The 12,866-nt window shown below is 32.0% G+C and overlaps 1 protein-coding gene across 1 annotated transcript; it reads left to right on the forward strand.

Annotated features, from left to right (window-relative positions):
- Positions 1 to 1,950: 1,950 nt before the first annotated feature.
- Positions 1,951 to 12,277, forward strand: LOC129231009 (TWiK family of potassium channels protein 9-like). Its single transcript, XM_054865254.1, has 3 exons — positions 1,951 to 2,014; positions 2,829 to 3,043; positions 11,296 to 12,277. The coding sequence occupies exons 1-3, from the start codon at positions 1,951 to 1,953 to the stop codon at positions 12,121 to 12,123; spliced, it is 1,107 nt and encodes a 368-aa protein (XP_054721229.1). The 3' UTR covers positions 12,124 to 12,277.
- Positions 12,278 to 12,866: the final 589 nt, after the last annotated feature.

The raw sequence follows: 12,866 nt of genomic DNA on the forward strand, positions 1-12,866 counted from the left end.
TGGAAATATTTAAAAAAACATCATTTTGAAATCATTTGATCTTAAGTGTTAAAAGAAGAAGAGCCAAAACTTTATATTTCTCTAAATTCCATTATTTTTGGAGACTTACGAGTATTTTTTATTTTGAAAACATGCTGCCTATTTATGTTGTACTGATTTTCATTACTAACAGCATAGATAAAACCAGAAAGGGCGGAGAGTTGCCCTGTTCCCCGCCCCACAACCCTTATGCGAGTATGTTTACGTATGTTTTAGGAAAAGTTCCAGTTACGTCACTTATTAACACGATTGGTGCTTATTGTATCCACCTCTCAGCTCAACAATTTTCAAACTTCTTTGAAAATTAATTAATCAAGTCGTGAAATGTTATCTAAAACCGTGTTTCTAACTTAAAATGGCACAATAAAAAAAATTCTTGTTCAAAATATAAGTAAGAAATTTTTTTCCCCACCAATTTTTGGTTAAACCATATATTAGTCAAATGGTTTTAACATTAATGAGGAGTCCATAACAAGGAAAAATAATTTTAATTACCGTGAAACAACAAAGACTTATTCGAGGAAGTACATTAGCTGTACAAGGTGCATGAAAACACTGATAATTTTTTTATTAATTGTACCTAATTTTTCAGTATTGTCACATTTATTTCACTATTAAATGAGTAAATCTTGTTGAAATCTGAATACACGAAGATTACATTTTAGGATTCTTCTGAATGGGTCCGATATACAAACAGATTTTGTCGCAGACAGTGAAAGGTCTGAATTGCAACATTATTATATGTAGTTTTTGTTATTGAAAACAGACGAGTTCAGTTTGATAAAGTTTTAAACACTATTAACAAAGAAAAGAATAAAAAATAGCTTTTATCCACTCCACTGTCAATAAATCAACTACGTTAAATAGTGTGCCCAATTAAATTTATTGCATTTTAACTGTAATATCTTTTTCGATTATATCAAAATAAGGTTAAGAAAATAAGAGAAAATACATAAGGATTCAAAAGTCAGGAAAATTTTAAAAAGCTGTAACTTTAAAACGAATAAATATTGTTAAAAGAAAAAGCTTCGGTATATACTCTAATACTCTAAACGAAAGAAAACGAAGCCGACATATTGGGCAAAAAAAAACTCCAGAAGTATATCCGAAGATATTATTGGCTTAATGAGGCTATTAGAATAGACATTGGCTTACCTCACGAAATAACGAATCCACCATGTTGTTTCCAACTGTTTTGAATCTGTATTGTAGAGTTGTAAGAAGTCATACTTCTGCTGCGGAACATACGCCGTCAATGCTTTAAAAACTGAACTTTTAGAACTGAAATGAGCGCGCAACCAACTTTAGAAGCATGACCACCTAATTCCAATCTCTCAGTGCAAAGGATCTTTAAATAACAGGGGATTATGCGAAGCCAAACACGGCAAACTAAAAGGCACAGCTTAAAAAGTTTATCTTTACTAAAGAAAGCCCTCTTCAACTACAGTCGTTCCCGTTTACAGCGAAGTCAAAAGGACTACGTAAAGTTTCGTCACAGCCGTAATTTCGTCAGAAAATTTTAAACTATTCGCAATAAAACGTAAAGGGGAATTGAAGCCTTTGCATTGTAGCCATTAATTCGCTATAAACGGGCGAGACTATCAAAAGCATAAAGCAAATGACAGTGTGGCATTGCCAGGGCATATCCTGCCATGTATGGTTTTTCAACCCTTAACTGGCAGGATGGGGCCGTGGTAGCCTGATCGGTAAGGCATTGGACTCGGGGCCGGAGGGTCTCGGGTTCGATCCTTGCTGGTCGAAGATCCACCGTCGTCACTGATGGTGACTGGGCGACGTTAAATATGCTCGTGGTCACAATGTCCTCCAAGTGAAACGATACCTCTGGGGGTGCCAGACCAGGAAGTTATTTGGCTCCTGGCCTGGTTCTAAATTCTCTCGAACTGTCTATAGATGGCACCATCATCTATTGTGTTGTCTTTGTATTGTCCTGGAACAAAAAATTGGATCATTAGAGGTAAAAAGCTTCTCCGCTGAGAATAGCTATATACCCCAATTGTGTGTAATACGAACTGGTAAGGTTAAGATTTTGTAATGTCTCAGGTGGAGCGTATGGTGTATGTAACCTCTTCATTATATGTCTTGTGCACTCCACAAAATTTAGCAAATTAAAGTAATGAAAGCATTGGAAACTGTCCAATGCTTATTATACTGTGTATTTATTTATATAGATCTAACTGAAACTGTACCGTAAATGATATAAAAATACACATACTGCTGATTAAAAAAAAATTCGCATTAGGACAGCACTGCCGTGGACAGGTAAACAGCAGTGTCTGCAGAAATGAATTTTCGGGATACTTGAAGAAACGAGTTTTAGATTTAATACTAACAAGAAGGGAATGCTGGAATTAGACTTCGTTTCAATCTTTTTTTTTTCAGCGGAAACCAAATAAGCAAGCTTGTACAATAAAACTAACGTATAACCGATGACAAAAATGCAAAAAAAAAGGAAAATGAAAAATTTGCAGTTACTGCCCTTTACCTGCCTACGGCAATCTAAAACCGCTTGTGTAAACATTTCAAAGAGTTGGATTACAAAAGTTCAACTGTTCTGGGGTATACGAATCCCCACCTCACCACAAAGGTTGAAAATTCGTGTTTTTTCCTTTTTTTTTTCATCAAAAAATGCCTGGTTTTGTTTTTGTTCGGTGCAAACCCCATCTTTCTAGTCTTAGTCATTTTTGTGCTGTTAATTTTGAGTTTTTCAGTCCTTTTAGATGACTGTACATGAAGTGTGAGCGAAAATTAAATATTTTTATTATTTTTAGGATATGGAAATATATCTCCATGTAACAATGCGGGAAGAGCAGTAACATCAGTTTATGCGGCATTTGGGGTTCCACTCATGTTCTTAGTCTTAGCAGATTTGGGTAAACTATTCACCAAAATTATGAAATTTATTTTTCGTTACTACCGAAGATATTACAAAACTGGGACCTGTAGAGAACACTCTTCTGCAATTACTGAAAACAAGCCTTTACAAGTAAGAAATTTACATTCTTCTTACAAACTTTTTTTGAATACATTTGAGTAATATACTCAATACTCCACACGTATTAAATATTTATAAACATTAAAATTGTGAGTAATATACAAGGCCAACTAGAATAGGCAGCTGGTGCAACAAAAAAGTAGGAGTCAAAAGAAGCGAGGGAGGGATAGGCGACGGCACCCTTAAGAGGTCACAGTACCTTTCAAACAATTTCTTTTAATTTATATAAATTTTATATTTCCTTGAAACCATAACATGCATACTTATTTCATAATCAATAATTTATTTTCAAAATTTAAAAATATTGCCTACTTTTTCAAAAATTCAAAAAATTGAGGAAAATTTCAACTTTTTAAAATCCCTAAGGCTTTTTCATTTTTGCACTAATTTTAAAAACGTTTCTTGCAAAACGATCACTATAATCATCTCTAAAAATCTGTGCATTCATTTGCTAATGAGTTCATTAGAAAATTTTCTGTGAACAATTATGTAAAAAATCGAAGTTTTTTTTAAAGAAATTTGGTTTTTAAGAGCCATCATTTTGAAGTTCAGACAAGGTGTGGCAGTGACCATTTTTGATTTTTATAATTTTTTTATATGTCAAAGTAGGTCATGAGAAGTGAATATTCTGAAATTTTTAGCCTTCCAAAAAATTTTTTTCGCTCGTTAAAAATTTCCAAAGTTTGAGGTTTTGCAGCGATTTTTTAGAAAAATTCTATAAGTCGCATTTCAGTGCGCTATAGCTCTTTACAGAAACACCACCTAACGGTTAGGTTTATATTTATTGGTTGTACTGTATCTAGTGATGATGACTTCATAGTTATTTTGGTTGGGGGTTGTTGCTTTCTTCACATAAGGGGTCGCAAAGTATGAATTTTATCCGTTTTCGCGCAAGTTTAACCTGCGTTATTTCCCCCCAAAAAGCCACCCCCGAAAAAAATGTGACATATACTGAAAGTTTATACTATAAAGAGAGTAAATAGCACAAAATTTGTTTGAGGTTTAATTTTTTTTAGGAGAAAAATGGCCTGATATTTTTCAAATTTTCAAAAAATGTGCTTTTTTGATCGCAATTAACTCAAAACAGCATCACTAGGAAAAAAAAACCTTTTATATATTATGGTTCCTGGCTATGTGTAAAACATCATGAAAAAGAAAACAGCATGGGATCTCTTCTTGTTTTCTAGAAAATAATTTTTTTTTTTTTTTGTAGCTCATTTTATGCGTATTCTCGTGCGTAAAACGTGTGTCTAGTATGCAGATTAGATCTGCTAAAACTTCAAGTATGTAGTAGGAATGTATATATGTGTGAATAGAGAAAGAGAAAAAGACTAGCAATACTTCATTTTTCTGATTTTTACAAATTGATGGTATTTTAATTGCAGGTTGATCAGAAAACGATAAATCGATATCATATATGTATATATATATATATATATATATATATATATATATATATATATATATATATATATATATATATATATATATATATATATATATATATATATATATATATATATATATATATATATATATATATATATATAAATAATATTATATTGATTTATCGTATCAATGCCGAAATAATTCTTTTTTATTTATGTCCATAGCAGTGGAAGAAATTTCATGAATAATATCTGCTTCACTTTCCTCTAAATGTCTATTTTCTATGTCATCTTCAAATACCTGTTCAGAGTTCTGTTTCTTATGGTCTTGGTCAGGCATCTACCAGTCAACAAGGAGAAAACAAAGAAGAAAACATTTTGTCAATCTCATGTGAGGGGCGGGCTCTCTTAACTCGTAAAAGTACACGATTTTCAATGAAACAAAGAGAGTTTCTTTAAGAAAAGTTCCTTTATGGTGAGAAAACCGGGAGAAAATCAGACGCCCGACCAAGTAGAACATGCAATGAGAACAGAGATGATTGAAGACATAAAAATATTCCAACCGAACAATATCTGACAAAAAGTCAAATTCAAGCTGCTTTTAGCCGATATACAAAGCAAAAAAAAAAGCAAAATAATACTGATTTATCAAGAACCGACAGCCTTTTAGAGATATTTGAAGATAACATAAAAAATAGACATATAGAGGAAAGTGAAGCAGATATTGTTCATGAAATTTCTCCCATTGCAATAGACATAAATAAGAAAGAATTATTTTGGGATTGATACGATAAATCAATATATATATATATATATATATATATATATATATATATATATATATATATATATATATATATGTGATATCGATTTATCGTTTTCCGATTTACCTGCAATTAAAACACCATCAATTTGTAAAAATCAGAAAAATAAAGTAGTGCTAGTCTTTTTCTCTTTCTTTATACACATATAAATACATTCTTTGTACATCCTTTAAGTTTTAGCAGATCTAATCTGCATACTGGACACACGTTATACGCACGAGAAAACGCATAAAACGAGCTACAAAAAAATTATTTTCTAGAAAACAAGAAGAGATCCCATGCTGTTTTCTTTGTCATGATGATTTACACATAGTCAGATACCATAATATATAAAAGTTTTTTTTTTCCTAGTGATGCTGTTTTGAGTTAATTGCGATCAAAAAAGCACAATTTTTGAAAATTTGAAAAATATCAGGGCACTTTTCTATAAAAAAAATTTAAACCTCAAACAAATTTTGCGCTATTTACTCTCTTTATAGTATAAACTTTCAGTATATGTCACATTTTTTTCGGGGGGTAGCTTTTTGGGGGGAAATAACGCAGGTTAAACCTGCGCGAAAACGGATAAAATCCATACTTTGCGACCCTTTATCTGAAGAAAGCAACAATCCCCAACCAAAATAAACTATGAAAATCATCATTACTAGATACAGTTTAACCAATAAATATAAACATAACCGTGAGGTGGTGTTTCTGTAAAGAGCTATAGCGCACTGATATGCGACTTATAGAATTTTTCTAAAAAAGCGCTGCAAAACCTCAAACTTTGGGAATTTTTAACGAGCGAAAGAAAATTTTTGGAAGGCTAAAAATTTCAGAATGTTCACTTCTTATGACCTACTTTGACATATAAAAAAATTAGGAAAATTAAAAATGGTCACTGCCAAAATTTCCGTTTTTTGTCTGAATTTCAAAATAATGGCTCTTAAAGGTTTAACATGCTCTAAACATTACAGTAATTTATAAAATGCTTATCCAATGCACAGTTTTGTCGAATATGTTATCCCAATTGTAAAAAGTATTACTTTAAAGCTGTATCTTTAATAGAAAAAAATTCTTAGGGATTCTAATGACATCAAAACACAAAAAAACCCATCATCGAGAAAAAGCAATTTGAAGTTTATCTTTTGCATAAGAACATATAGGAAGCATGGCCTAAAACCACTCATAACTTTTTAAATATTTGAACTAAAGCATTGAAACTTTTCCTCTGTGTTCAGAATAGTTTTTGTTTTGAAATAAGCGATAAAAAAATTTTTTGATCGTTCCATCATTTTTGAGGTACTGTAAACCCTTAAAGCTGGTTTTTGTAAAATTTGGTTATATTATTGGATTTTAACTTTTAGTGATTAAAAGATCTTGAAAATATGAAACGTTGTCTCAAAAATTACTGAGATGACTACCGTAAACTTCCCTATTCCAATTCAAAGTTCCATTCTTATGAAAAACTATCATAAAAGTATATTTATCTGTAATTTTTATTTTCGTGAAATAAATCAATTCACACTAAAAAATCACTTTTCTATCGATTATAAATTTTCAACTCTAAAAGTGAGGGGACAAAGCCCCTTTGCATTTGCAAGTGAGGAGGCAGTTTCCCCCCTTGCCTCCCGTACGCGCCGCCTGTGCAAACGAGAGGCCTTGTCATCCTAATCGGAAAATAGGAAAGCGGCCTATGTTGGAATCAGAGTAGTAAAACTTTTCTGGTTGTGGGGTGTCCGGTGATCAAACTAACAAAAGGCCTACTTTGGCACTTGGCATTCCTAAGAATATACTCACAATTTTAATTCAAGAAATTCCTTTCCAATAACTATTGCTTTATGTCAACGCATAAAAAAGTAAGCTATACTTAAATGATAATTGAAAAGTTAAATATTTGAATAAATGTTTTACATTCAAAAATTAGTAACAAAAATATGCAAGCACATTTTTTTTTTTTTTTTTTTTTTTTTAAATATTGCATGCACTTGTTCATGGGTTTTTAGAAAAAAAAATCCTAGCTTTCAACGCTAAAATAGCAGCAGCAGAGAACTTTCCTTATGACTTGTTGCTTACGGTCGTATTCAACAGCCGAATTGAACCGTATTCAAACAGCCGAGGTGCCGATGGAAGCTTAAGCATTGGTTTCCTAGGAGGGAATCGCCGACCTTCGGCGTCGCTTCTCGCTGAGAGGAAAACTTGATTCTTCTGCGCATGCGCGCCCGAGCAAAATCGGCGTTGTGAGTGGCACGCCGGAATCACTTGACTATGAATTTCAGCGTCACGGCGAGCAGCGACGTCAAAGCTAGGTGATTTCGCTTCTAGGAAACCAGGGCTTTATTGATTGGTTGAAGAAGGTTTTCGGTTCAGGTGTCTGACTGAGGTCTAACTTGGCTGGTGAATATGGCCGTAAGGATCGGGAGCATAAAAGCTTGCCATGCATTGAAAAAGATGAATCTTTTGTAGCACCTAAACAAGTGTGAGCATATGCTTGCAATTTTGGGCTTGAATAACATTGTTCTTATTTATTTATATTTTTGGAAGGGGGGAGGGGGCAAAAAAGGAAATTTTTTACCTCTTATAATGTATACAATTTTAACTATGTATTACAGACGTAGGACTTTAAATTCTTGTTTCATCGTGTGCTAGGAAATGAGCTTTTCTATGTTTCACTACCACCAGACCCGGATCTACAAATTTTTGGTCCCCCTACCAAAAATTCTGTATGGTTCCTCACCAGAGGCCAGCAGTTTTTATTTGCAACGTTAATAAATCTCAGTGCTAGTTTTTTTTTTCAATTTCTTGGACCTTCGGACCTTTTAAGGACGTCCCCCCCCCCCCTCCACTGCGGGGTCTGCGGGTTACACAGATCCGGGCCTGTTCTCCGTAAAACCACCACTGATTTACATACAGTAGTAGGGGGAACATGGGGTAAAGTGAAATAGTGAAATATTTACTCTGCTTTTAGCTACACCTATCAGGTATTATTTTAACTATACAGTATCATATGTAGTCTATTCCTGTCAGAAAATCAATACTGCCGAAGATTTAAGTATTTCATAATACAGGCAATTTTAAAAAATTGATACTCATATTGTAATATTTCGTTGTAAGTCAAAAATTATTTTTTTCTATATACTGACAAAGTTGTTGTTATTAACATTTTAAATATTAATTGACACCTCCTCATATTCAATGCAGTAATAATGTAGTTAATATAAGGCTTATTTTTATTTTAAATAAATTGTACAATTAGTCAAGTACATACGGGGCAAAGTGAAATAGTTTGTTTCATTTACTCACTCAATCATTTAATATAAATCACTTACGTTTTCATTTATTCATTTATTCATTAACATTCCTTCGTTTAATAATTAACTTATTCATTCATTCTTTTACTCACTCATTTATTTTTCTTCATATATTGATTGATTTATTCATTTAATTATTCGTTTATCGTTTCATTATATCTTTTCATTTATTCATTTAACCTTTTATTTACTGATTGTTTTGAACAAAAATCTGTTTTATAATCGATTAGAAAATATTTCGTTAGAAAAATATTTTATTTTTCACTTTGCCCCCCAAAAAAAAAGTGAAAAATTTCCATTTTTTTTCAAGACTCAAATTTACTGCACAAAATAAAAAAAATGCTGTTTAACGTGCAAGTTTTATTATAAAATGCAATGTTCTTTCTTTTTGTACAGCAATTTTCAAAACATATTTCCGATTTGTTCATTTTCAAAAAATTCGGTTATCTTAACCATTTCACTTTGCCCCACATTCCCCGACATTTTTAAGAGGGAGAATAATTATTACAGAAGTTCCTCTGTGCTCCATCCCTGTACGAAAGAAAGTCATCCAAAATTTGGAATAACATGTGGTGCCATCTTTTGGCTTCTTCCGTATTTCGGCAAGAAAAACAGAGTCCACTTTTTTTTTTCCATCCATTGTTCTGCAGGGAAAACAGAGTACCCTTTTTCTTCTTTCCATAGTTTGGTAGGAAAAACAAAGATTACTTTTTTTCATTTCCAAAAGTAGAACTGATTTGCGTTTTTTTTTTTTTTTTTGCTGCAATTGAAGTAAATTTTAGATCCAAAATAAAGAACTCAGTGCACTTCTTTAGTTCCTTGTTGACGATTTCCATACTTATGTGAAGTACTAGGTTCTGTTCTATAAACAATTAATTAACGAAAAACAAGACACTTTTATAGGAATACTCTCTCTTTCAGTTTTGCTTAATTGTGGTCTTACTACTTTTCCATTGACACTGACTGAAATAAAAAAAATTTAAACCAGCCATATTATTTCATAACTGATATTATATTAATCTATTTACAAAAATTAAATATTATTAAGGTCGTCGAAATCCAGAAGTTATTTTTTAATTTCAAAAAAAATGTAGGAAAATTGGGGGAAGAAGACGGAATCATGAAGTTTTTTGATCTTAAAAGTAAACATTTGGTAAGGGTGTTTTTTTTCCCCTTTGTAAAAACTCCTTTATGAATTCAAAAACCTTCTTTGGTATGGAACTATGAATAAAGCAGCTCAACAAGAATTTTTTTTTTTTTTAAGAAAAAAAAATTGTAGTCAGCTGTCACTCATCGTTAAAAGTGCTATGTGTGAAGCAAATTAGATCCATAAAGATTGAATTTTAAATTAGGGGACCAAAATGTTTTAAAAAGATTGGGAAACCTTCTTCAAAGCAAATTGCGATTTTTTGGTATTATATCTCCGGAATTAAAAGAAGATCATTAGTTTTGACATGTAATGTGATGAAAGTCATTTCTGTAAGAAAATATTTCGAAAACTGACAAAAATAACTCTCCACATGCAACGAAATCAATTTTGCATTACAATCAAAATATTCTTCATATGCATACGATAATTCAATATAAATCTTTAGTTAATCTTTAAAAACATATCAATCAGTTGCCCAATTTAAATCGAAATTGTTCATAACGATCACAATTATATTAACAGGTGAGTGTGATTGGACATAACGAACAATACATTCAAGGACTTTCTTTCATATTAAGAATCGCGCGTTACCCTGCCAAAAGTAACTCGTGGTTTAGAGAGAAAATGTTATTCAAGCTCTGGACATGTAACAAAACAACTCATCGTATTACAGAGTTTTCGCTTCGTCATAAGAAAAACTAGCGGATAAGAAACCATGAGCTAATCTCTAGTACTCAAGTGAACCAAAGCAGTTGAACCTCATTTCACGCGGGATTATATTACACGTATTTGAGTATACACGGTTTAAGATACGACGTCTTTAATTTGTTTTAAACGGATGAGTTTTGATTTTACGCGGATGAGGCATTGCAAACAAATAAATTATCCTCCTTCAGAATCCAAACCCCTGAGATCGCAGATAACTTGCAATAAACTACATTTTGGCATGTTACTAAGCAAACTAGAACCACTGGAGACATTTTTTGCTATTGGTTCCAGTTCCAAAGCTCTTTCCAAGAGTAAAGTTATTAATATGATGACATATAACAAAAAAAAACTTTCACATTCAAAATTTTGAGTCATTCCTTGACAATGGTAAATGATCTTTCTGATTTGATAGTGAAGGAAAATCTCGTCATAGAAGCGATTAGAATAATCATGGATGCGTTAACGCCCCACAATGAACTACAGAGAAAAAATAATAACTGCCAAAAGAAAACTATCATAACCAGCTCTTTTTTGTGAACTCTAAGTAAATTCATGTTTTCTGTACGTAGGTTGTGCATATGTAACGAAATAAGTACACATCAAACTTATTTTATGTTTATCCATCATTAGAATGAAGGTTTTTTTTTTAAATCTATGGAACTAAACCCATGTTTTAACACTGCTATTAACTCTTAACTCACACGATTTTAATTTGCGCGGCATCTTCGTAGAACGTAACCCCCGCATAAAACAAGGGTCTACTGTACTTTTAAAATAATAATGTTAAGTTTAGTATTGCTATTAAAATAATAAGTTCTGTCTTATAAATGACATCTTAAGTGCTTAAATCCAATGATTTAAAGAAATGTGTTATTTCTTTTAGTATATGACAGTATCTTGGAGAACTGTAAGGCAAGATAAAGCTTCAAATACGACTAAGAGTGGAAACAATCTTCAAAATGACGTAATGGAAAACCAAGTAACAACTTTAACAATTCACAACGATGATTTGTACAAAAATCTTGACTTTATGAATCCAGATGAAAAAAATCATAAGCATGTAGAAGTTGAAGATGATTTCAATCTTCCTATCACTTTAGCGATTGCTCTGGATGTAGTATATATGATTATCGGTGGTTTTCTTCTGTCCTATTACGAGGACTGGACGTACTTTGAAGCTTTCTACTTTATTTTTATATCGATGACAACAATAGGACTTGGAGATTATGCTCCAGAAACACAGAAATATTTGATGGGAACTTTCATTTACCTAGTATTCGGGCTTATGCTTACTTCAATGTGCATTAATGTAATTCAAGAAAAAATTACAGCTACGTTTCAGAAAGGAAAAGTGAGGATCGGAGATAACACAGTGCTGAATGTCAGTTCCTTGCTTCAAGATGAAGATCACAGATCAAGAGCTCAAAAATTGGATCCTCAAGTGTATAACAACTGTTATGCATTCAAACTGACGATGCACAAAAACAGTATGTGCAGTCTAACATCCAATTCCATTACTCAAAACTATGCTAAAAAGTCTCGCGGAAGCGTAAGCAGAAATATCTCAGATTTTGGACTCAAAAGCGATTCCAATAAAGAGATGTTTTTAAAAGTACCTCAAAACAGGTTTACTTTTTATGATTCACCTTATAATACCGTACAAGATGACAACGAATGTACGATAACATCACTACGAAAATATAGATTGTAACCAGTGACCAAGGCACAATAAAATATTATGAAGAAATAGAAATATTTTTATTGGTGAAAACACTCAACAAGTATCTTCCTCTGTTGGAAAGTTTCTTCCTGGAAAATAAGGTGATTCAATAACTTTAAAAATGTTTAATTTATTAAAACTTCAAACCTTTGAGTTTAATCACACAATATTAAAACAAAATAACTCGAGTTATTGAAGAACATAAAAACATCATCTCTTTAGCATAGTTTCAAAAGAATGAGGAAGGGGGGGGGGGGCAGGTTTATTCCTGCGAATAAACCCCAGGGTTTTTGGAAAGAAAATGTTTCATGAAATTTCAATTATAGCCCTTTGACAATTTTAACTGCAAATTTACTTACTTTTCCCCGCACAGTCAATGTGCAATATAACGTCATTTAAACACTAGAGAAGTGAAATGAATATGAATGGCTGCTATTATTTACTTTCTCAGTAAATATTCAAATAAATAATTTCAATGTAGAATTTTTATCTTTATAAGAGCTGTTAGGCTACGTAATCACTCAAAATAACTTTTGATGATGAAAAGATATCGCATAATGAGTTTATTTCAGAGCGTTAGTGAACATAAATAAGGTATATATTAAGAGCATATTTTTTAGAAAATATGCAAACTTCAGTTCCAACTTTAACTCAATCAAGTATTTCAGCAAGCAGATTTTTAACTATTTTGAAATTTAACCCTTTTTAAATCTTTTGTTGTGAAAGTTTTATGC

The sequence above is a fragment of the Uloborus diversus genome, chromosome 10 (genome assembly GCF_026930045.1).
Source record: "Uloborus diversus isolate 005 chromosome 10, Udiv.v.3.1, whole genome shotgun sequence".
NCBI lineage: Eukaryota > Metazoa > Arthropoda > Arachnida > Araneae > Uloboridae > Uloborus > Uloborus diversus.